Below are 26,512 nucleotides of genomic sequence, written 5' to 3'. Positions count from 1 at the left end.
CTTGTCTTTCTCTGTAATCAAGTTTTTTAGCTCTTTAATTTGGTCCATCAGAGACGTAAGTAATCCTTGTTGCTTAATTACTTTCTTGACATCCGTCGACAATGAATTAAGTGAAAGCTTGATCTCCTCCAAATCCTCTTCGATTTTCTTCATTTTTGCCATTTTCTCCTCTTTTAGATATCTATCCTTTGTTTATTCGTTTCCCTTTGTTACTATTACCTAATTCCAGGCAGGATCTATAGGCTGCTCAGAATTACATAAAATTAATTAGAATCACCAAACAATTTTCCCCACGCCTGTTTCTTTCTGCGCCATCTTGTTTCCTGACAATCTGGTTGTAAGATTACGATAATTATTTATTAAAAGTGAGACATTTTAAATGAGAATGAAAGAAAAGCATGTCTTTGTGCCTTCCTTTCCTTGTTAATGCCCTACGTGGCACCCTGGAAAAACTTTGCTAGACCCACCCTGCACAGCTACCAACTATCAGCTACTAGTGATGTGTCGGTCACAAACAAAACGGCTATTAAGGTGCAACACTGAGTTGAAAGCAGTTTCTTAGCACCTGGTTGATGAGGGAACAAGGTTTGTAACAAAGTTTGTCTGGTAGATATCTATTTTGTTGTTTTACGGAGCATATAGCAGCTGACCGCTACTAAGCATAAAGGCTAAGTTTTCACCCACTAGAGGGCGCTAACGTACCTCGTCATGTTTAGGCAGCGATGCCACGATTTCCCTGTTATATGAAATAATTTACAAGTTTTAGTGTTATTTGTTATGTAAGGTAAGGAGAATTAATTTGTGATTAATGAATAAGTCAAAAGGTTAAAGGTAACACACTGTTTGATTTACTAATAGTCTTTTATTCTGTATGTTGTAGCTCTTACGGTGTGTTCACATACACGGCTGTTTAATAAAAGGATTGTGAACCATCAGTTTGAGAGACCATCTTTTCAACCGGGGATGCTACACAAACAGTTTACCCTTGTGTCCTCCACACGTGTGCTTCAAGGACTTCTTCCTGTGTGCAGCAGCTGCATGACTCAGTTGGAAGAACTCTGATTAAAAAAACGGTGCTGAGTGCACGCTTATAGCCCATCTCTGTGAATTGCATTGCAGGGCTCAGCAGACAGATCCCACTCATACACATTCCTGGATGGCTCATGGATCTGGTATTTTGTGTCAGGAACACCAACTGAGGATGTGGGTTAGATTTCTTTGAAAGAGAGGAAGAGAAGGCCGTGAATAAATCTGTCAAATAAAGTTACACAACTGTAGATGATCGGTCATTTTAGTCCCTCTTCTGTGTTTGTCCTCCTCACAAGGTTTAACACAAAACTGCCAACAGTGAACTTATTAAACTGACCCGTCTGGCAGTTTACAAGTTTGTCTAAAGGGCAGCAGCTTTTAAATGTTGCTGTGACTGACGAATTCACTGCATTCAGTCCAGGAGAAAAGCCTCTTTGATTTTGTTGGAAGAAAGTGGAGGACGAGGATGATATGGGTATGGAGGACAGAGGTCTCGGGTAGAAAAGGACGAGAACGAGGGAGGAAGTGGAGTGAGGATGAAAGTTTGGTTGGAACGCCAAGTTGGAAATGGGCGATAGGTGAAATCAGTTCAGATGAAGGAAGTGCTGTAGTTTGGAAGAAGATAGCAAGAGAGGAATTCAAGCTAATATTGACGTTTAGGAAGGAGGATGAGAACATACAGTTATGTTTGATTGCGGTATCAAAGATACCTTCAACATGGAGTCCACTTTACTCTAGTTTCATGAAAATTAGAGCTGATTGCGAACACTCATGACAATCCAAGAAACCTGAGTCAAGCTACACAAAGTGGGTGAAGGAAACAGGAAGTCAGAGCAGGAACAGAATCGAACATCCGGAACTTTCTAAGAGCTGCTGCGAGTAGCTTTTGCCGTTATATATGTCTGTACTGTTGAAAATCTGTGTTGATTTTGTTACATTGAGGGCCCCGAAAAGCGCTATATAAATGCAATACATTATTATTATTATTATTATTATTATTATTAACATAACTGATTTTCAAAAAGTTTAGTCAGTTCATCTGTACAAATGAACTGATTTTAACTCATTCACTGCCATTGACGTCAATGGGTTTAACTCATTCACTGCCAATGGCTGGCAGTGAATGAGTTAAATGAAAGCATATTTCCTTAGATTATGTGGCTTTTTGATACCAAATAATAATAAAGCTTATAATGCCCTCTTTCATGTAACTGTGGGCACTCTGGGGTTTCTATAACCCGGTTGTCAGAAACTTCCCACACTGTCTGTCAAGTCTGTGATCACTGTGGTTGATGCTGCTGCTGATTGGTTGCTGTGGTGGTGGAGCTTGTGGTGGGCCTGTAGATGTTGACGGCTGTGCTTCTGAGTTAATGAGAACTAAAGCATCGGCATAACAAACACATTACTTTTTTAGCTGATATCACTTATAGTGAAATAAAAACTGGAACTGCTCACAATCTGGTGGTGGTGGTATCAGTGAAGCACACACCAGAGTCTGTGCTTCGTGGGCCTTATTCAGATGTCCACATGCAGTATTTTTAAAAATTGGGTCATGCAGCGTGACCAAGGCTGGTACCCAGAATGATCTGGTGTGCAGGCCTTCAAGTGTAAGCCTAAGTTACACGCATCCCTGTTGCTTGTCATGTGTTTCCTTATGGTATTAAGAGTTTTTTTTTTTTTGTTTTGTTTTTGTTTTTTGTTATGTGCTATGTGCAGAGGTGTTTTTTTTTTTTTCTGTTCTCAACCTGATCTCCCTGTTGGAGCTCAATCTGGGGGGAGTTATTTTTTTCTCCTTATCTTTCCTCATGTTGTGCTTTTTCCATTGTTATACCTCTCTGACCTGTCTTCCCCATGTGATGTTTTTGTGTAATGTATGTATGGTTGGAGGGAAAGATGGCGCCGCCATTGCGTGCAATAGGTCGGCAGCCTTAACATGAAATTGCTCACTTGTGGGACTAATAAAGGTATCTTATCTTATCTTTTAATGCCAGTACTCTGGTCCTCAAACATTCTGTCATCGTGAGCTTAAATGGTTAAAGTGACATGCATTCATGAATCTGTCCATAGTCACAAATAATGCAACTATTTTCAGGATTTGTTGCAAATTTCTTGCAGAGCAGGTGTTCAGTCACAGGCCTACTTTATAAAATGATTTAGAGTGTGGGCAAATTAAGTATGAGAGGAGGTTTAGCAGCTGGACATTTCACAAATTAAATGTAGTTTTATTTATATGGCACCAAATATCTTAGTGTAGTGATTAAAACCACACAATAACCGTCAAGCGCCTTTATACTATTCATACATTCATACATGCTCTAAAACAAACTAGGGAGAAAAATGCAACAAAAAAGGAGAAAGAGGAAAAAGCAGTGAGACAATCACATGTACAGCCAGTCTTGTAGGAGACAATACAATATAAATCACATTTCAATGCATAAATATCCCTTTTTAATGTCAAATATATAAAATTACCATCACTCCTACATCCACAAAATCATCTCAGGCTCTTTGCCTTCACAAATCACCCTTGTTCACAGCCACTCATCAGCACAAAGGAGAGAAGAAGAGCACATGCTACTACTTTTATACCCTCCCTTTCATCCCCTGGGTCCTAAAGCCTTCCCAATTACAGCATTTGTAACTTGCGACATAATGGCAAGTCACACCAATATACCCATCTATGCTAATGGAAGGCCACATTTCAGCTGGACTAACAAAATCCCCCTTCTGTAGGTCAGCCGTGGCTTTCTCCTTGATGTTGCTGTCCTTGTCCTCCACCACTTCCTTGAGTGTCTTTCTCGATGGAAGGATAAAGGTGGGGTCATGCTTTTGGACGAAGGCCCTGAAAGCTTTCATTCTCTTCAAAGAGCTGCAAATCCTCCACAAGAAATACAGCAGAGCCTCATCCAACTCGGTCTTTCTGACTTTCACAGTAGAAAATAGACTACATTCAAAAGGGTTAAATTAAGTAACTCCAACTTCAAACATTTGTTTAGGGTACGATCCTATTACTAAAACACAACAAAGAAACAAACTTAGCATTGGCTTTATATCACATCCACTTTTCATGCTGTCAAGCTGACTGTGACATCACTGGTCTAGCCCAATCATCTTTCTGTCACCCTTCTTCAGGACAATCAGCCTTCATTCCATGTACTTTAAATCTCCCATCTGTCATTCTCCCTTGCAGACCCATTTGTGCAACCCACCTCCTCCCCATCACCTCCTCTCTCTCGTCACTCAGGCTCCATTTAAGCCTCCATCTTCATGTCCACCACCAGGATCTAGAGTCTGCAGGACATGCTCTAATCCCCATCACCGCTGGGATTCTGTTCTGCTGCGATGGGTCATCAGAGTCTAACCTCAAACTGAATTCTGTACATCAATAAATCATCTCCAGTTCTTTCAAATGATCTCTCATATTGAAATATATGGGACCTTCACTTGTTGTTGTTTGATGATGTTTAGATTTATTCACTGAATTAAACTGACTGAGTATAGTGTCAGTGTTGGGGATGGACATCAGCCAGGATAGCTTGTGAGACTTATGACATCCACAAACAGCAGCAGGTCAGTATTATTACTAATGACTTATTATTGGTGGGGATGGTTATCATTATGATACCGATGTTTTTGGTGTCATTGTTAATGACTTATTCTCTCAGTGCGATCATAATATGCTTGCATGTAAGTATGTATGTACATGCATTTTGGACTGATAGAAACAATGTTACCCTACACCCTTCCCATTTGCATGTTTTGAAGGGTGTGGTTGTTTTTTTGTTTTTGAAAGAAGAATGGAAAGAAAAGCACACCAAGACATGGGTCTTTGTCTCTGACCACAGGACGGAGTCAAAGACTCATGAATCTCTGCGGTTATTTTCTCAGCAGTCCACACACACAGAGTGTCTTTAAGTAGTTTTATTGATTTATTTATAGGGCTATTACATGCTATACTATATCGGATACCTCCAAACATGGGTTATTACTAGAGTGCAGCAAAGGAGATATCTATGGTCAGCTCTGGGAAGTTGTTTTTGACACACAAGAAGTGACCAAACAGATGGATGCAAAGTAATAGTAAGGGATCAATAAAGTATTCTGATTCTGATTCTAAATGTTTTAGAAGGCCTACCAGTATTATGGCTTTCTATTGTCTTTCTCTCTCAGGTAATTTCATTCATGGGAAACAAATGTTGTTGCACATATATCAATATTTATTAAATATACAATTACAGTAAAAATACAATTACTTCATATATGATACAGCCAAAGACTGTATCAGGAAAGCAGAAATAGTAGAAGCTGATTTAACAAAATAATTCAACACTGTAGGAAAGCTTTTATTTGCATTCCGGAGGAGATTTAGATCAATAACCCCTTTCAAGCATGATGTAAAGTATAAAACATATATAAAATTAATAAATATATACAACAACTGGAACGCACACCGAACGTTAACCTACAGTATCATAAACTACCTTGAGTTAAGGTCGAATTATGAGGTTGCCAATCAACCAAAATTGAGAAACCTGAAATTTTTTTTGAAAATAAAAAAATAAATACACCTGAATTAAACAACACAGAAATTAATCCCAAGAGAGGGGAAAAACAGACATCAAGACTTCAAATATAATATCACTTGAATACAGAGACGGGCATCGGTGGTCAAAACCCATTCCTATCCGAGCGACTCTTCCGCCACAGATAGATGGCCAACAACACTGAAAGACAAACAGTAACAGATTTGACCTGAGCGGAAAAACTAGAACATCTTCAATTTGCAGTAGAAAAGGTTTTCAGGCGTTTTTAAGAAATTGTGTCCAGGTTTGAAGAAAAAGCCAACTTACCAGCAAGAATACCGGGTATCAGCAGGGAAAGTACTATTGGAAAGACACTGTGTGGTGGAGGATTACTGAGGCTCACTGTCTTGTCACCATACTTTATCTAGAAAACACAAAAACGCATTTCACAGAGGGACGTCTCAACAGAGCACTGGGTCACAGTATTTCCTCTATTACTACCATTTTGAAAGAAATATCAATTTGAAAACGACTGTAGAGAACTGTTGTTATCTCTATGTCTGTTTCATGGTTTTTTGTTTTACTATGTTCGTTCCTTTCATGTCCCAGTTTCATCTCTGTCTTGTCTTCAGCGTCTGTTGTGGAAGTCTTGTCTCTGTGTTTATTTACCTCCCAGAGGTGTCTCTGTTTAGTTTTTTCAGGTTCACGTTCTCACCGTTTCCTTCCTGTTTTATTTTGATAGTCCCGTGTACATTATATTCAGTTTTGCTTACTATGTCTCATTACTTCAGTCTTCACGTGGTCTTTGTTTTGTTCTCCCCACAAGCTGTGTGATCCATGGGCCCCTGTTGGACGCCAGTCTGTGAGTTACTGGTTTTCGTTCTTACCTGAGCTATTTTGAATAGCACATTTTGAGCTCTTAAGCAATAAAGCTATTTTAAAGTTTGTGTTCGTGAGTTTTGAGTCCTGCATTTTCGTCCCACCCTGCCTGCCGCATAGCGAAACCTGACATAAAAGGATTGATTCTCATTAGCTTTCCCTCACTTGTTGTACTGTTTCCGTTCAGGTTGCCAGCCCTCACCTGCTGCCTTCCTGGTGGTGCTCCAGTTTCTCCCAGCGTCCTAGCCTCTTGCTCTCCTGAAGCTTCTAGTGCGATCCCCCTCTTCCATAGGTCACTTGCAGTTTCACCCCGTCTTTCAGATGGATGCTTATTTTCGTATAGGCTGTTTCTTCTGGTATGCCAAATATATGGATGATGCTTCTTCACGATCTTGCTCAAGGTTGGTTTTTTTTTTTTCCTTGCATCTGCTGTGCATGGCTCAACAACATCACAAGGGCCTCGTTAGCTTCTTTGTGCCACTTTCCTAATTCTGTCACCCAGCACTGCATTTTGTTAAGTTTTGCTATTTCTTCTTGAATTGTTTCCTGAATTTCTCCAAATTTCCTTTTCATAGCATAACTGATGCAAGTTAGTTCTTTTTTTCACTTCACTTTTGACTTCAGCTTTGAATATTTTTAGTTTTTGTGTGAGACTCTGCATGGTCACTGTGCTGTCTTCATGCCTGTGTCCATCTGTCCCGTTGTCTCTCTTCATCCCTTTTCAGCTTGGTTAGCATTTCGTCAGCTTTCTTTGGTTTCTTCTTTTGTTTTCCTCACGCGCATGCATCATTTGAACCGTGTCAGTATTTTTTAAAGTCAGTTCTTCCCAGTCAGTCACGTCTCCCTGTCACTGTTAGTTACTGTTGTCTCTGTGCTCCATGTTCTGTTTCTAAGCCCTCCTTGTGTTCCTGGTGTCTTGACTCTAGTGAAGGTTTAGTTTTTCTGTCTCATGTAGTCTCCGTGTGCTATGTGCTTGGGTCTAAACCTGCCATGTTCCACGTCTCTGTGTCAAGTCTGCTTATGTCTCATGCTTCCTGTTTTACTTTGATAGTCCTTGTCCTATGTCAGTGTATCTAGTTTTGCTTCCCTTTGTCTCATTATGTCTGATTAGTCCCAGCTGTGTTTCCCTCCTGTTTCTCATTCCCTCCTCGTGTATTTAAACCCTGTGTTTGCCTTTTGTCACGTCATACCCTCATGGTTGTGTGATTCTCTGTGTGTTTGGTTCATTAGGTTTCCCAGTTTAGTTTTGCATTGTTTATTTATTCAGCAAATAAAGCTGTTTTCTGAGTTTTGCCTACAAGTCTGCATTTGGGTCCTTTCCTGCCTGCCACACACGACCATTTCATGACATTTTTAAAGGCAAATAGCGCTGATTTGATCTTTTCTTCTGCTAATTGTATTTTAAAGCTCAATAAAAAAACCCCAAAAAAACAGTAATTTGAAAACATACCAGAAATGTATTTATGGTGTAAATTGTTAGCACAGTACTACACTTCTGAGGACTTTGTAAGATAATAGAGATGTTGTGATGTTATACCTATTATCACATTAATCACACTTAAAAGAAAGATTTACCTTTAAGTCATAAAATTCTGTGTTGGGTGGCCTTTTAATCCGACAGATAAATAAATCCATCTCTTTGGCCTCCAGGATACAGGGGTGTTCCTGTTTGTCTTGAACGCCCCACACTGATAACTCTTCTTTTGACATCTCCAGGTTGTCTGACTTTTTCTGAAACAACAACAGAAGTCTGATCTTCAGTGAGCTGATGTCATATGTTAGTAGATTGTTTCAACAGACGCAACATTACCTGTATGGTGACGCGTACATCTTCCCCTGTTCTTATAGCCGTGAAGCTGGTAAACTCAGGGTCCGGATAGTAGGTGATGTTTGTGGAGCAGGCCAAGGTTTGATTGGCTACTTTCAAAGACACACTGCTGCTCAAAGTTTTTTCAGCTGCAGGTGTGTCATAGGTGAGACTCTGCAAGGACTTTGACTGTATAACACAGAATGTATTTAGTGTGTGGACAGTACAGCAAGCAGATGATGATGTCAAGGTAAACCAAGCACAAACACATTTCCAAAAGAGCTGGAATGCTTACGTCACCTTATTTTGTTGAGCATAAAGTGCATCCAGGAAGTATTCACAGCACTTCACTTGTTCCACATTTTGTCATGTTTATTCCAAACATTCCAGCAGCTATTCCTTATTCCAAAATGGATAAAATTCACTTTCAAGACTCTACACACAGTGTACCACAGTGACACAGTGAATGATAGTTGTTTGAACTTATTGCAAATATAGTTTTTTAAATTAAGAATATAACATATACATAAGTATTTCCAGCCTTTTCAGATGTGGGGAAGGGTACAGAAAAGGTCCCAATGAGCAAAAATGCTGGCCTCTTGTATGGAACCACGGGGACTTCATAGTTCTGGCAGCCTGGCCAATCTGAGTCGGGTTATAAGGGCCACAGTCAGGCAGGAGAACCTTCCAGAAGGACAATCATTTCTGCAGCACCTGAAGAACTCTCAGACCATGAGAACAAAACTCTTCGGTCTGATGAAACAAAGATGGAACTCTTTGGCTTAAATGCAAAGTGTTGGGAGGAAACTAGCACTGCTCATCACCTGCTCATCACCTGGCCGATACTATCCCTACAGTGAAGCATGGTGGTGGCAGAATAATGGTTAGGGTTGAGATGAGATGAATGCAGCGATATGCTGTGACATCCTTGATGATAACCTGCACCAGAGCACTCTGGACATCAGACTGAGGAGGATGCTCATCTTTTGGCAGGAAAACAATGCTAAGCACACAGTCAGGATAACAAAGGAGTGGCTTCAGGACAGTCTGTGAATGTCCTTGGGTGACCCAATTTAGAGCCCAGACCCAACTGAACCTCTCTGAAAATGGCTGTGCACCGATCCTCATCATCCAACCTGATGAGCTGGAGAGGTTCTGCAAAAAACAATGGGAGAGATTTCCCAAAAATAGTTGTGCCAAGCTCATAGTATCATAATCTAAAACAGTTAGGTCTGTAATTGCTGCCAGAGGTGCTTCAACAAAGTGCTGAGCAAAGGCTGAGAATACTTACATGTTATCTTTTTGTTTTTGATAAATTTGCAGGAATTCCAAGCAAATGTATTTCATTTAGTCTTTTTTCGGGTAATGTTTCTAGAATTTTAAATGGAAAATGAATTGAATCCATTTTGGAATGAGGCTGGAACAACTGCAGCGCTCTGAATACTTCCTGGAAGCACGGAGCCTTCAGGAATTCTTGACTAAGAAACTAGAAATATTTACATTTAAGTTGTGTTAAAACTGTAGCTGTAATAAATGTCAGACTGTAAATCCAAAATCCTCTTCATTCCTGCTGCACTGAACCATCTGTCTGACCCTCACTTTCATTTTCTCATTCATATATTCAACAGAAAAGGACACATCAGAGTGCATTAAAGAGATAATGATCGGGAACATGAAAACCTACTTTGCTCATTGTTAACATGAACACTTTTGTAATTAATCGTTCATCTAGACAAAGACGCCAATCGGTTACTCTTTCAGTCACAGCTAATCTCTCTGAAACTTTGTTCACCGAGTGTTTCCCAGGTTTCCCAAGCTAGTGAGTCCATCAACTCAGAGCAGAATGTTAGACTGACGTATTCAATTTATAATAAACAGTCCCATTTCCACTGTGTGTGTCTGCAGACCTGATAGCTGCTGTTTGTGGGAAGCTTGACGTCCTGCTTGGTGTGGCTGTGTTTCACTCCTTCAGCAACCTCCAGGTGTGACCCCATGAGTGTGAGCTTCCTCTTCCCACTGCAAAACACAGAGCAGCATTTATGCAGAGCAGAGAATATGAAAGACTCTTGATCATAGAGAAGTGAGTCATCCTTGGATCCAGCAGATCTCACTGAAGAATAACGAGAAGCTTATTGTTTGATGGACCAGAAAAATAACCATCTGTCTATTTTCTTTCCTGCCAACCTGTTATATTTGTAATAAATAAATAAAACTAATGTAGTTTTAGATTCGGATGATTAACACCACCTTGACTATCTGCCTCAGGAAGACTCCCCACTTCACTAGCTGGGCCCACGTCCTCATTTTAGGTTTGACAGCGTTGTAGTAGGTAAAAGTGAATGCTTTGATATGACTTGAGCTGTGGTTTGGGGAAGGCCTCGAAGGGGACTGGCGACGGCTCCCTGGCAGATCCCCGTGTACTAAATAGAAGTGAAGACGTTAAAGAATGGAGAACAAGGACGGAGGGAGGGTGGTGCATGTAAACGAGAATGAACAGCTTGCAGAACTGGGGAAACCAGAAGGTTGTCATCTATAGACGAGCGTGTTTGGAAGCGTGGTCCTGCTCCTGAAATTACGATACATAATCTCCAATAAAATGATCTGCAGATGATTTTGATTAATCAGGTTTGTTATTGCACTTCTTCAGAAGATAATTTCTTAGAGACAGTGTGCTCCATATGTCACATTAAATGAGACATATGGAGCACATATGGCTGGGGGGTCATGGTTTGGTCCTGCCTTCGCTATTGTGGTTGAGGGTAGGGACGGCCTTAGGCGTCTGGGGATTCCCAAAGGTGGCCTCCTCAAAAACAACTATCAGCACAAGTTTCTTTTAATCATAATTGCAAAGAAACTGACATTAAGCAAAGAGTTCAAACTCTTTCTGTAACCTCGGCTTCTGGAAGTTGTGGATCTACGATCAGCAGTTATCACTAACGAATTGTGCAAAACTAATTTTACCTCATCCAGCTGCTGCTTGGAGTAATGTTGCCGCAGGATGGCAATGAGCGGTAAGTGATGTTGGCGTCACCATGGCAACTACCATCTTCTAGGATAACACACACACGGACCACACCTTTGATATCTGTGCTGGGAATGTGGAACGTCAGACTGACGCCAGCGTTGTCCCAAATAGGAGACCTGAGCAAAGACACACAGACTCAGTGACATCATCACGACATGCAGAAAACCTTCTTTTGGTTTTTACTAATTTCGTTGTTTGCACCTTAATTTTCAATGCTTAAGTTATTTTATTGTTTTGTGTGGGAGACTTCATTGTGAATTTCACTGCATGCTGTAAACTGCTGTGTTTTTTCTTACTGTGCAGACAACAGTACATTTCTCCTCCTTCTGTTTTACACTCAGAAACCAAACAATCTGCGTTTCAAACTGTGCATCATTTGTCCTAATTTCTGCAAGCCTGAGTCTAAAAGCTCCAAAGCCAAAAAAACATAAATAAAAATCAGCGTGTCCAGTAAAAATGAATATTTGTTGTCAATGAAATCTGTATCAGTGTTTTTTAAACTCATTTTTAACTATTTTGCCATCGATAAGTGCTGGGTGAGAACTCACATATTCCCAAATTGTAGAATATGGTGGTTTGTTACCAGAAATGGGCAGTAACGCGTAATCTGATTACTTTTTTCAGATAACGAGTAAAGTAAGGGATTACTATTGCAAAAATGGTAATTAGATTACCGTTGCTTTCCCGTAGGAACGCTGCGTTACTGCGTTACTAAAACCGTGATTTTTTTTTTTGCGAGAATGTCTCATGACAGTGACGTAAGCGAGTGCGACATTTGTGACAACAGCTGTGTGCAGATCAACAGTGGATCATATATCGAGTGCGGAGAGAGTATGAGCGTGCAGCGTTTAAAGCGTGGAAGTACTGACCTTACTTTGAGTTTGATTCCATAAAAAGTGACAAAAACATTAGTGTCCATCGTGCGTGGGAAGAAAACTTCTTTTTACAGCGAAAAAAACCCCTAAACAAGCACCGAGTAGCTGCCACGTAATGGGATTCTTCCACTGACCGCGGCACACCTGCACCAGGGTAAACCTCCGCCTACCCCACTCCTGCTTTACAGGTGAAAATAGAGCAACAGGACCGCTGAGTCTTTGACTTTATTTATTTTCTGCTGTGTTTTACTTGCATCTATTTGAAAGACTGAGTGTAAACACAAAATATATATATATTTTATGTGCTGGAATGTGCAGAAAATAGGTTTAAATATTAAACAAATTTCTTCCAGTCAGAGAATGTTGCATATAATTTAATTTTTGCTTGATGCATAAAGTTAAAAGATTAAAACTAATAAAACAAGTTTTAAAAAGAGATTTTTCCATTTGATTACATTTTGTATGATGGATTATGCAGAAAAAGTAGAATTGGGCTGAAAGATCTATCACTTTATCACCTCTTCAGGTTGTAAATCGTGTTTTTAAAAAGTAACTAAGTAACTAATTACTTTTGAAAATAAGTAATCAGCAAAGTAACAGGATTACTTTTTTGGGGAAGTAATCGGTAATTAGTTACTGATTACTTTTTTCAAGTAACTTGACCAACACTGTTTGTTACAGAGGTGGGACCAAGTCATTGTTTTGCAAGTCAAAAGTAAGTCTGAAGTTTTTATACTCGAGTCAAGAGTCAAGTATCAAGTTCCTGGTAAAGTCTGAAACTTTGAATTTCAAGTCTTTAAAAGAAAAAAGAAAAAAAATGCAATTATATGCTAAAAAGGAGACCACTTATCTCAACACATGATGAAACACGTGAACTTACAAAATATACACAAAGTTATTCTGAAATTGCACCTCTATAAAATGCAGCTCAATTAAACTTAGCTGTAGGAATAGTCTTCCCCTGAATGAAAATTGCAAAAGCAGAACTTCTATTCAGACAAAAACTGCTGAGATTTCCACAGTAGAAAACAAAGAACCATTGCAGTAAATGTAGTGCGCTGTGATTGGCATGTCCTCTCTCTCCTGCCTAGTCTGTTTGTGCACATATGTGTCTATGTCTGAGTGACAGAGTGTGCGTTCCCTGCGTTCAGGTACAGGACCCAATTTCTGAAACAGACCCCGCTCACCATCCACCGACAATTGTGAGATAACAAGCTGCATGTTAGATGCGCTTGTAGAATTGGATTTAAAATAGCATAACAAAAATATCATAGACGTGAAAGCCAAACAATATCATCAACGTAGCCTGGACAACATTTGCTAGTAAGATGAAGTCAGCTATCACATCGTAGCAAAAGAGAAGCACCACCTACTGTTCTTTATGCAACTTCAAATGTCGGACAAAGTTGGAAGTTGTTCCATCTTCGGCTGTGATTCTCTTCTTGCATGTTTTTGCATATTGCATTTCATTTTTTGTTGACTACTTCGTAGTTTATGTACCTGAAAGAAATTCCTCTTGGCAGCATTTTTGGCTTGAGTGTTTTTTTGTTTTTGTTTTTTTTTAAATCTGGTTAATTTGATTGGCTGTGCAACAGCTCATGCACACAGTACGTAGTGTGGTGAATGAATGAATAAATGGTGCACACTTTTTATATAATATGCTTGTTAAATTTTAGATTTGGAGTAATATAGCAAACCTTTTCAAGCAAACAGGTTCAAGTCCAATTCAAGTCCCAAGTCATTGGTGTAAAAGTCCAAGTCAAGTCACAAGTCTTTTTTCAAGCCACAAAATTAATGACTCGAGTCCGCACCTCTGGTTTGTAATATGGGTGGTGTTCCCCTGGATTAAAATCTGCTCTTTATTCAGTTATTTCTCAGCATCTTAGTGATCTGTACAGTGACTCACTCTTTTGGAGTACATTCAGCATGCGTCTGGATCCTCACTCGTGTTACAAAACCAAGGTTTTGACCTGATAACACCGCATGGTTACTCCCATAGAAAGACACCACACTGGGAGTGATGGAGTAGATCTCCGGCCCCTGGCAGCAACACACAAAAATAATCAGATCATTTAGTTTCCTTCTGCTGACATCATGACCTCTACTGGATGGGGATAATGAGGATCAGACTCACAGATTTCTTCCCAGACTCCAAATCGTTGCAAGCTCTGTCCTGCGGGAGGGATACAGCACTTAGCATCTGCACAGCACTATAATCTATCAGGACTGACCTAGGACCTGTTGTAGCTAACGTTAGTTTAGTTCAAAAAGAGGAGTAAACAGAAAACTGCTAATAAAAGTATTGACATTTTTTTTATAATCTAGACATGTAAATCATTGTACTGATGAAGCAATAAGCACTTGGTGAATAACATTTTTTAAGTTAAAAAAATCGTTCTTTAGCATCTCTGGTGTATGTTTAATAGTTTCATTTTCTACCATCAATCCCATGTTTCTTGCTCAATGTTAAAAGTGATGACTTTAAAATAATGTAGCACAGACTGATATGAAGTATGAAAATCCAGAAAATCAGTCATTAGTACATCAGTCTTTCCTTGGTTAGCCCAGGAACAGCTGTTTTTGTTCCATCCACAACCAGCTTTGATGCACTCCTGACACCTGGACAGGAGACATATTGGAGATGAGATGAACAAAATAAAAGGTGTAATCACAAAAAAGATGAGCATGAAGAAGAGACGGGAAACAGCTTTCTTTTTACTCTGACTGTGAGTTGTTTCAGTCATTTAAGGTGATCAGACTTTCTGTGTGTGGGACTAAAAAAAGGACCAGATACAGTAACAAGTCATATTTTGTCTAAGTATAAAACATCGTGGACACTGATCTGATATCATAAAAGACAGCTGTGGTTTTGTTATAACAAATGTTTTACTGACATCAGGTGAGAATTACAGGTCGGCAACCAAAACACTGCATAGGATTGTTTGACTGTGTCTTATTGGTTTTTACTCACTGAAAACAGGAAAAATATTTTTAAAATCCCATCTCGTCAGGTTTTCTTGCAAACCTCATTTTTTAAATGTAATTAAGTGTACAATTAAGCAGTCAAAATCTGGTATCCTATACTTGAGTAAAAAAAAAAACATTTCCAATAATGATTTCTTACATTAATTTGATATTTCTAACACAAGAGAAATACACATAGAAAATGCGAGGAAATAAGGGGGGTCAGTAGGAGGGGGGTCCGGTGGCAGTGTGAGGACCTCAGATGATCGCGTCCTAACAGGTTTAGTTTGTTCACAGTGAAAGTAAGGAATCTCAGAGAAATTATGCCGAGTTAATTGGAATAAAATATTGATTTTTTTCATCGCGGTTGCGCTTTTTAAAAAAATGTAAATTTCTCTTGTTTTGCAAACAAAACTGTATGTGAGGGAAATGGAGATCAGTTTTGGATTCAGCACCCTACAAAACATAAAATTTTACCAAAAATATTCCTTGCAGCTGAAAATGTTTTTTTGCAGACGTGTCTGCGCTCACACGTCTGGTGGGACTCGCCGAGACAAGAGGAAAGCAGTCGAGGAATCGAGGATGCGACGACTCTCGTACTTTTCATGTGTCTTTTATCTAATATCTCATTTATTAATTTTATTAATTTCTTATATTTTAGTCTCTGCTTTAATCTTGGCATGCACTTCAGTGAGAACTGCAGAAACATTCAGTCTGCGTTATTCTGCAGGAATTAAAGGGGAAACCGGCTGATGTTCTGACTACAGCTGAATTTAGGAAGCTGTGTTAGTTTACTGTGCTGACTAACAACATCTAACAATAATGATGATGTTGCTCTGGGGAAACTCCAGACCACAGCACATTGCGAGTGCTCACTTGATAAAAATTCCTGTCTAAAAAGTCTCTGTACACCTCCAGACGTCCTTTTTGTCTTGACGATGGCTATACTACACCAAAATAAAGACCACTCGCCAACAACGTCTGATACAGTTACAATTATTAAACTTTTCTAGCTTTGGTCATGAAGGTTTCATTCTCTCTGATTTCTAACCGTGACCTGATTGTCTGATCTGTCTGATGTACTGTAGTCTGTCCACAGTGAGTCGTTGAATTCTTTCTGATATTGATGGACTTACAACACGAAACTTGGCGCTCCCCTGATGTTAGAGCAGTCGTTTAACCTCAGTCGTTGTGACAGTGGTGATGTCCCAAGTCTGAATTTTACTGTGACATCAAGGCCTGTAAATTAAAAAAAAAAAAACTTACGATGAATGTCAGTGTCTCTGTTATTACAGGGAGTGCAGAATTATTAGGCAAAAGAGTATTTTGTCCACATCATCCTCTTCATGCATGTTGTCTTACTCCAAGCTGTATAGGCTCGAAAGCCTACTACCAATTAAGCATATTAGGTGATGTGCATCTCTGTAATGAGAAGGGGTGTGGTCTAATGACATCAACAGCCTATATCAGGTGTGCATAATTATTAGGCAACGTCCTTTCCTTTGGCAAAATGGGTCAAAAGAAGGACTTGACAGGCTCAGAAAAGTCAAAAATAGTGAGATATCTTGCAGAGGGATGCAGCAGTCTCAAAATTGCAAAGCTTCTGAAGCGTGATCATCGAACAATCAAGCGTTTCATTCAAAATAGTCAACAGGGTCGCAAGAAGCGTGTGGAAAAACCAAGGCGCAAAATAACTGCCCATGAACTGAGAAAAGTCAAGCGTGCAGCTGCCAAGATGCCACTTGCCACCAGTTTGGCCATATTTCAGAGCTGCAACATCACTGGAGTGCCCAAAAGCACAAGGTGTGCAATACTCAGAGACATGGCCAAGGTAAGAAAGGCTGAAAGACGACCACCACTGAACAAGACACACAAGCTGAAACGTCAAGACTGGGCCAAGAAATATCTCAAGACTGGTTTTTCTAAGGTTTTATGGACTGATGAAATGAGAGTGAGTCTTGATGGGCCAGATGGATGGGCCCGTGGCTGGATTGGTAAAGGGCAGAGAGCTCCAGTCCGACTCAGACGCCAGCAAGGTGGAGGTGGAGTACTGGTTTGGGCTGGTATCATCAAAGATGAGCTTGTGGGGCCTTTTCGGGTTGAGGATGGAGTCAAGCTCAACTCCCAGTCCTACTGCCAGTTTCTGGAAGACACCTTCTTCAAGCAGTGGTACAGGAAGAAATCTGCATCCTTCAAGAAAAACATGATTTTCATGCAGGACAATGCTCCATCACACGCGTCCAAGTACTCCACAGCGTGGCTGCAAGAAAGGGTATAAAAGAAGAAAAACTAATGACATGGCCACCTTGTTCACCTGATCTGGACCCCATTGAGAACCTGTGGTCCATCATCAAGTGTGAGATTTACAAGGAGGGAAAACAGTACACCTCTCTGAACAGTGTCTGGGAGGCTGTGGTTGCTGCTGCACGCAATGTTGATGGTGAACAGATCAAAACACTGACAGAATCCATGGATGGCAGGCTTTTGAGTGTCCTTGCAAAGAAAGGTGGCTATATTGGTCGCTGATTTGTTTTTGTTTTGTTTTTGAATGTCAGAAATGTATATTTGTGAATGTGGAGATGTTATATTGGTTTCACTGGTAAAAATAAATAATTGAAATGGGTATATATTTGTTTTTTGTTAAGTTGCCTAATAATTCTGCACAGTAATAGTCACCTGCACACACAGATATCCCCCTAAAATAGCTAAAACTAAAAACAAACTAAAAACTACTTCTTCCAAAAACATTCAGCTTTGATATTAATGAGTTTTTTGGGTTCATTGAGAACATGGTTGTTGTTCAATAATAAAATTATTCCTCAAAAATACAACCTGCCTAATAATTCTGCACTCCCTGTAGTGATATGTCTGTTTTAATGAGCTGAGCCAGTATATAATAATAAACAGAGTCAGAGAACCTCTATCATTATATCTGAGTATAATATATTTTCTTATGTTGGCAAATGTTGCAAATCAATAAACAACTTTTACTGTGAAGTGTTTTTAATTCTTGGAATTATTTCTGAAAAGCCACTGACCATCAGCAGGAAGTGTACGATCAGACAGGATGCAGGTGCAATGTGGGAACTGTGGAGGAGGGCTATTCGAAACACAAATCGAGCCAGACCTTGCAGCAAACTGACAGGCAAACCTCGATGACACTTCTTCACCCACAGTCAGGTGTGCGTGGACTTTTAGTGAGATCTGAAAATGAAGAACAAAACTGACAAATAACTGAAAGCCACAAATGGTTACAGTCCCGAGTGTGTTTGTAAGCTGCACCTGTCCGGTTGTGTCCTTTTCTACTCTGTGGGAAATCATTTTGTGTTGGGACTCATCAGGAATGGACAGCCAGTCTGAATCTGTGCAGTCATCTTCAAATGTGCAGCTACGAGAAGAAAAAGTAATCATCACCAAGTTCAGAATTGTTTGAAGACGTCAGCTGCACGTGTTGTTTCTCTCACCTGCGTTTAGAGCTACACCACACACAGTATGGATCCTGTGCAGACCAACACTCCTGCAGATTTGTGTACGTGCTGCACTTCGACACAGGAACTCGCTTTATCTAGAACAACAAACACTGTCAAATGCAGCACAGGTACATGTGACGTTCAGATAATCTGTAAAAAATATAAGTACCTGGCTACTAAATGGCACATACACATGTTTCTGATCCACTGGATCCAGATGTAATTTGGGAAACACTTTGCGGTCATCACTGGTCCTGTAGAGCACCGTGGGACAGCCAGCGTGATAGTTCCTGTCCACAGACAGCTGACAACAAGAAGGAGGTTTTGCCAAATTTGCCTTTGAACACTGGGTTAAAACTAATAACGGGATCACACCAGCGCAGAAATAAAAAACAATGTGTAGAAAACACTGCTACTGTTTTAGAGAACTCTTTGTTGCTGCCTAATTTCATCACATCCTCCAACTGTCATTGTGTTGCTCAGTGTATGAGTCAGAGTGATTAAATTTCTGACCCCATGAAAAATTTCATGTAGTCACAAAATATATTTGGGTCTTAAAATGAAGGTGATGCAGCTTTTTAAATGTAAATTAACAGCTTTAATAATAGCTGTAAATACGCTTTTTAAACTTTGTCTCCAAAAACAGACAATATGAAAAATAGGATAAACATGAATTCAGGATACTCAGGCGTAAAGAGATGTGTAGAGATGTCATGGTGAGTGTGAGAGTGCAAGGGAAACAAAAGGTGATAAAATGATCAGACACTGACATGAGACCAGTGGAACATGTGGGAGTCCACCGTGAGTCAGCAGCTCTGGTGTGATAGTTTTTCTGTTTGGTCCCCTCTGCAGACCTGATCACAAGGCACCAACCTCGAGCATGATCTCAAAACAACCCCCAGATCCAAGTTAAAGAAACCCGGTCTACAAGCTGGTTGGCGGTCATGTTAGAGTGATACCGCCAACTTTTGAGGGTTGTACAGATTGGGTCATATCAGCACAGACATTTAAGAAATACATTTAATTTTAAATAGTACAAAGACAATAAATACATTTTTTGAAGCAAAGAAAATTTAATAAAAAAAATGAACACTGACCATTATATCCTTTTTTTGAACTGGATGCCAATACATTTTTTTTTTAAAGTTACAAAAACAGGAACAAAATTTAAAAAAAAAATATGAGTGGAACATCTCACAACTCATTAAAAGTTTATAGTGATTAAAACCAGTTCAGAGTCCACTTCTAAGGCCTGTAACAGCTATATTGTAGGTGTTACCGTAAAGTTAAACCTGTTTTAGGCTGGACTGTTTTCAACCAGGTCATATTTTGTTTATATTTCAGGTCCTTTTAATATGTCTGCTGTTTACCTCAGCAATACACCACATCTAATTACTCTGGAGGAGGCTGTAAAACTTTGTGAAAGTCCATTTGGAGTCCATAAGTCAGTAAAGCTCAGTTATGGCAGTGATAATGAGACAAGTTTTTGAGGATATCCTGAACTTTTCTGTAGGCGAGTGCTGCTAGTTTTGCTGCTGTTAGCAGCTGTTAGCCTCTTTTAGCTGCTGTTAGCCTACATTTGTGAAACTTTCTTTGAAGTGGATCTAATACTGTTGATCTCAGACACTTAATGAAGAAACTCTAATATGATGTGAGAATGTTATCAAACTGTAAAGTGGGATTTTTAGGACTATTGAGCCTAAATTAGCTGGCATAATCTCACCTGATAACCACCTGTTGTTGTTTAGCTGCCACAAATAAACGCCTCCTTTTATGTATTTTTAATGGATGATGTCTAAGTTCATAAGAATGTATCACTTTGGTTGAAGACGTAATGGCACACTTTCTTGTATAACTGATGAGCACAACGTTCTTTTTTCTATCTTTTTTCTTCATGTACCTTTAAAAGAAGATAACATAAGGTCTGAGAAAGTGGACATATTTTATTGTTTGTGATCAGTTCACTTTCTTTGCATGTATGAACACAAATGTCATACTGCGACCATAATGACCTTTAATTGACAAACATTTTATATTGCAATTAAGCCAAATAAAGTATTACAGTTGGTATCCATGCTAAAGGTCTGGGTGTTAAAAATGATGGTGAGGGTAACATGGAGCCTCATGGCAGCATTTCAAATGTTGAAACAAACACTTCCATTAAACTCTCAGATCGATTAAGCAATGTCTCAGAGTGCAGCAACTCTGTCTCCTCCTCTTCTCGTATTCAACCACAAACAGAAATGAATGCACTCATGATCCATGCTGCTTCCTTAGAAGAAGCCATGCTCTATATAGCAGAATGACTAAGAAGCAGAAAAGAACAGTTTTGCAATAAAATAGAAATATCTGCAGCAAACAGCAGCGGTGCTGAATGCTGAGATCATGGCAACGTTTCAGAGGCCCACTCAGATGTAATGGTGTCATATTTCTAAACAGGATCAGCACGAATGCTGCAAGATAGTGACCGGAAAAGGAGTCGTGTCATCAGAAACATTTACTGTCTGCCAGCATCCAGTTAGAAAAACACTTTAGAACACTTTACTCTTTACTCCGTCGAATTCCTCTAGAATTAAATGAAATTGTTACATTGTGACAGTTACACAGTAGTGTAAGGAATTTAAAGTATTGTGTAACTTCAGGTAATATAGAGGAAAAGAGACACAAATTAAATTATTAGCAATTTTAAGTAATGCAAAAATAATTTTAAGCAGTAAGTAATTTACAGGTGTTTTAATGGAAAAAGATATACAATGTATATAAGACCCCCCTCTGCCTCCCTGTGGGTTGGTATGTCTGTGTTCTTTCTCAAGATTGGCTCTTCTACAAGAGGCCTGGGAATCTGGGGGCAGTGCTTAGCTTAGCTGTCCCAAGGACTTTACTCTTCTGAACAGAGATCTCTGATGTTGTGCCTGGAATCTACTGAAGCCGTTCTTCCAATTTGGGGGCTACAACTCCTAATGCTCCTGTTACCACAGAGAGCACTTTGGTATTTCTCTTTTTTCTCACTCTCCTTCCCGACCTTGCTGTCTGCCAGGATGTGGCAAACCCAGCGGTTATTCAAAAGAAAACAATTGCATTTTTTGTTCCTTGTCAACCACCACATTGTCTGGTTGGTTTCCATTGGATCTTGGGGACTTCAGGTGGGGAAAAGGTCTTCCTGTACACTGTCCCAGGCACTTGGTTGTGCTTCTCAGTGTACACAGCTTTCATCTTACATCCTGCTACTTTGTACTGAATAGTCACTGGGGTACCTTTGGCCAGCCTGCAACTTGGGTCCTGTCAGGTGTAGTGGACTCCTACATGATCATGGCAGCACAAGAACAACCATAACTACAAGATCAGAGGCCGTGTCCTTTAAGCTGGCCTTTTTACCGGCTGGCAGGATTTCACTTTGTCTACCTGTCGGTGGTACGGCCTATGCAGGGGTTTGCTCGTCCAGGATAGTTCCTCCTCCTGTTCCTCATTAACATGTGTCTTCAACTGCCGAGGCAGTCTTGAAGCAGTTAGTCTTTAGGGACCACCTCTCTGATGTATTTGAGGATGCTCCATGTTCCATTCTGGCTCTGACACTCGCTGATCCTCACCCTCCCGCTTCCCATTGCTAGTAACATGGAGATATCTGTACATTGTGAGGAGTTTTCGTATTTTGATTTCAGTGGCATCCTCCTCCTCCTATGGCCAGCTTATTATTCTATCTGGGTGTCTAATGACTGTCAGGGCCTATGTATTTGTAGTTTTAATCCCAACACTTTTTACCACTCAGTTGGCTGCTCAGTACACATCTTGTCTACTTGAGGTACTTGACTGTGGCTGACCTTTGTGCATTTCTGTCATGTTTCCTGTTGACCTGTGGGATATCCAGGTACTTGTATCCTTTATGTCTGCTTCTCTGCCCTCTGGCAACTCCATCACCTTCACTCTCTTTGCAATCATTCATTGTAAAGGAGCTGACTGATGATCGCTTCACTCCTGAATTAATGTCCGTATCAGCTCTCTGCAATAAGCTGGCTTAGAGGGTTGAGGTCTATGCAAAAGCAGTAGGTACAGTGCATCACCTAGATATGTTTGAAACTTTATGGTGACATGAGTGATTGCCTTTGGGGTTGTTGAATGAATGTTCTTAGTGCACTGTTAGTCTGATACAGTGCCAAGCACTCCAGTGTTTGCGTGTGGGGCACTGATTGACAGGCTTTCTCGTAGTCAGTGCAGCGGTGTTTAGGGTGGTCTGCCTGGTCTAAGAGTCTTGGTGCACTGCTCTGTCAAACAGGAGTAGATGCCTTCATCCTGTTTTTATTTCTGAGCAAGTGTTCACTTGCCTTTCATGGAATGCTGCTAGCGACTTCAGCCAGTTCTTCTTCTTCCAGTATTACTCAGTTGCAGTTCAGGGTGCATCTGTTCCCATGTTATTATTTCGTTGTAGCTGGGAGAACAGAACTGGAGCTTTGGAGAACAGACCATTTATTGTTTATTTCTTCAGCTTAGTGGCTTGAGCTGTGAGCCTTTGTTTGGCAGCTTTCAGAGTCGCACTTATGTACTTATATTGTACTTCATATTCATCTATTCATCATGCTTCTCATTGAACCATTCTGCATCTCGGTAAACTGACTAACATTGTTCCAGACTTCCTTGATTGTGGTTTCAAGCTTTCTTCCCTTCCTATATAGATGTTTGACCTGACACTCATGTGCTTCTCAGATTACTGTGGTAGTATGAGCTCCCTGTTTCACATTTGTAAACTGTGCCAGTGCATCGGGGTAGTCTGTCTTGTTTGGGTGGCTACCCTAAGTCAGAGATTCATCTGCTGAAAATCACTTCACTAACTGACATCAGTAGCATCTATCTAACTTTGTGGGAGTGGCAAGAGAACTCAGTTAATCTTTGGCTTTATTAGATCACAGTAAAATGCAAGAGACTATGGCAGAGGAAGGCATTACATGGAGCTGCATTCCTCCATCCATTAAAGCCATTAAGCTACTATTATAATTTATACATGAGTGTAAATGCACCCTGAAAGAAAATACTTTAGTAAATATAGTAAATATTGTGTCAAGCAAGCACAATATGATTCTTTAACGATGTGAGTGAGCTGTCAATACAGAATCTCTGCTGAATGGGGTTTTTTTTTGTCAACTACATGAAAGCAGGTGGAGGATGATGAGTGATGGAGGAGAATCCAAGCAGAAGGCAGTGTTAGATACTTATTTCTATTAACTGATATCTATTACTTAATACACACCTTAATGAGCTGCCCGTCTCCTGTCCCAATGAAGAAAACCATCCAGCCTCTCTGCCTCACTGCCAGCACAGAGGTCATGGAGCTGTGCCTGAAGAGCACTGCCTTCGGTTTCAGGATCTTTGGCTGAAAAACAGGCAACCAGCAGATTGGATATTTACAAATAACTAACCAGAAGAAGTACTGAAAGTACCTGATATAGAAATAGCATCTCATTACTCAAAGTCTAAAAAAAGCCTTGTGTTGTTGTGCCATCAAAGTGACCTCTATTTATTCACTTTGTATTTTTGTCTTGTCAAAAAATTAAGTGCTAGCAAATACTTCGTAGTGCCAGTTGAAAATTAAGAAGTACATAATGTGGCAACATGTCACGTGTACTGTTTTAGGGTTTTTTCTTTTCTTTTTTTTTATTACATCATGTGTACAGTTTAAAAATTAGCCTTAAAGAATCAATGGAACTAAACTTTTTTATAGATCATTTCTGTTTATATACATTTACTTAATTGAATACTAATTAGATGCAGTTTCACACACAACACGTCTTGTCTAAACAGAATGATCTCCCATCCACAGCTGCTAAAATCCAGAGAGTTTTCTGGTCAGCAGCTGCAGCAACATGGTTTCTACTTACAGTTTGGAAAACTAATATTCTGATAATGAATCAATATGAGGTCCTATGAATGCACAGCACCAACTCTACAGAAGGCTTAAGCTGGTCTGTATACTTTATGGTTTTTAATAAATCAAACATCTTCACATGAACCAGCAGACAACACAGTACTTTAAATACCTCAGAATCCTTATTCAGTCATGACTTTTAGTTCATTTTTTACAATATGAGGCCCTGGATTTTTTTTCTGTTTTCTAAAGTCTAAATATTTTTAAAACTTTTAATGGAATATTTTGTGCCATTTATTTGATTCGTCGCTGTTATTTTAGTTCCACCATAATTATTTTTTGTTTAGTTTAATAATACAGTAGATTGTGTCCCTGCACATTTCTTACAGTTGTTATGTCTTTTTGATGCCACATAACAATGACTTAATGCTACTTTCTACAAACCAGAGAAAAAAATGGGACAGGTGGAAACAGTTTCAACACAAAAAATAACCATTAAAAAAATAAACTTAAGTTATTCAGCGACCCACCGTCACTTCTGTTGGCGCAGAGGTGTAGAAGTCTGGATCTCTGTCGGTGTTCGTGCTGTAATCAGGGCTGATGTCAAACACCATCAGCTCGGTGTCGGTGTCTCCTCCATCGATACTGAACACGCCGCTCCAAAGCACCGGCTGCTCCCCCGGGATGACCGAGGAGGCCACGAGTCTGCTGCGTTCACCGTTAGAGACACTGAGAGTCGCGCCCCGCAGAGACCTGAGTGTGTCAGTTTTACTTTTATCGCCTTCGAGCCAAATGAGACGGACTCTGTTTGTTCGAGCTGAGAGCACGTTGGAGAACAGATAGATGGTTGAACTGATCTGAAACCCGTCAACAAACTCCACGTCACCTTTACTTTTGATCCCAGGTTCGCCCGAAGCTCCATCAGTCACAGAAAAAATACCTCCACCCTGTTTGTTATCCGTATTCTGAAGGTTGACAGCCTGCTGATTGATACCACACTTGTTGTTTTCGGGCTGTTCTTTGTTTTGTTGGATCGCGGTCAGAATGTAAGCGTCGGTCTGAGTTTTCTTCTTCACATCCACCAGAAAGCTGACAGACCTGCTGCTGTTCTTCAGAGGTCCCACCTGGAAGTGTTCCCTGTACAGAAGGTTGGAGATGTTCTTCAGGTCCAGAATCTCGCAGTAACCGCAGTCATCGTCAGTCACACCGCAGCTGATCAGAGAGTCATTCTTTGTGAATGGCAACAGCACGTTGATGCTGAAAGTTGCGTTCCACTCAGCTGCCTCAGAAACCCGGTAAAACTGGACATCATCCTGCTGGTTTCCGGTCTTTAAGATTCCTCTCTGGGTCAGACTGTTGATCAGACTCAGGCCGTGGCTCAGCTGGTACAGCCTCTCCTTTGTGGCGACGTAAAGTGTGTTTGAGGTCACGGCGAACTGACGGATGTCTCCATTAAACGTGAAGCCTCCATCCTCCTCCAGGCACAAACCCGGTTCTCCGCAGAGAACAGAAAGCAGAGCGAGCAGCAGGATCATCTTGAACCTACAGCAATACTTCCTCTACACAGCGAAGTCTGGCACGGCACTCGGCTCTCTCTCTCTGACGTGGTGTCTCAAGACTTGTGCGTAAAAGCGCAGCGTGGGTCTAAAAGCTGAGACGAATACTGCCTTCCGAAACGTCAGAACAAAGCCTGTTCGGCTTTTTTTTTACATCCTGTCAGAAATTATATCTAAGAGACAAGTTAACAGTAGCAGCCTCTCTCTCGGTGCCATGAAGTCAGAAAAAACTAAGGAAGACAAGACACATCCTCTTTCTGACGTGCACAGTTGTCTAAAGTGTGCAACCTTTTAAGAGCAGCACTCTCTCAGTGTCTTCATTTCCGAAAAAAAGTTTCGCTTTGTACCCCTGCGGTGAAAAGGAAGTAGTTCAGCGTTGTATTCTTATGGCAATATTTCGCTGCATATGTGTTTGTGAGTACAATAGCCAGAAATAGTTACAACTATACCCGGTCTCCCCTGTTTCTGGCATTTGTTGCTTTCGAGCTCTTTTAAAGTAGTGGATGCAAAATGTAATGCAAAGTATTTAC

At 40.2% G+C, this 26,512-nt stretch overlaps 1 protein-coding gene across 2 annotated transcripts; it reads right to left on the bottom strand.

Annotated features, from left to right (window-relative positions):
- Positions 1-4,959: 4,959 nt before the first annotated feature.
- Positions 4,960-26,242, bottom strand: LOC146555913 (plexin-C1-like). 2 transcript variants are annotated; one of them, XM_085251823.1, is made up of 16 exons: positions 24,957-26,237; positions 23,812-23,934; positions 18,742-18,876; positions 18,567-18,667; positions 18,385-18,490; positions 18,141-18,306; positions 16,239-16,341; positions 14,682-14,757; positions 14,273-14,311; positions 14,045-14,178; positions 11,200-11,379; positions 10,146-10,254; positions 8,242-8,427; positions 8,007-8,162; positions 5,880-5,976; positions 4,960-5,753 (listed from the first exon to the last, which is right to left on the bottom strand). In XM_085251823.1, the coding sequence occupies exons 1-16, from the start codon at positions 25,959-25,961 to the stop codon at positions 5,698-5,700; spliced, it is 2,772 nt and encodes a 923-aa protein (XP_085107949.1). In that variant the 5' UTR covers positions 25,962-26,237; the 3' UTR covers positions 4,960-5,697. The 2 variants fall into 2 exon arrangements, with proteins under 2 accessions (XP_085107949.1, XP_085107950.1); XM_085251824.1 differs by lacking the exon at positions 4,960-5,753 and having other exon boundaries at positions 8,007-8,181; positions 24,957-26,242.
- Positions 26,243-26,512: the final 270 nt, after the last annotated feature.

This window comes from Mchenga conophoros, linkage group LG17 (assembly GCF_057382185.1).
Source record: "Mchenga conophoros isolate Kocher_MC1m ecotype Shallow Benthic linkage group LG17, M_conophoros_male_GT1.1, whole genome shotgun sequence".
In the NCBI taxonomy this organism is placed as follows: domain Eukaryota; kingdom Metazoa; phylum Chordata; class Actinopteri; order Cichliformes; family Cichlidae; genus Mchenga; species Mchenga conophoros.
This window is presented reverse-complemented; position numbering and strand designations above follow the sequence as displayed.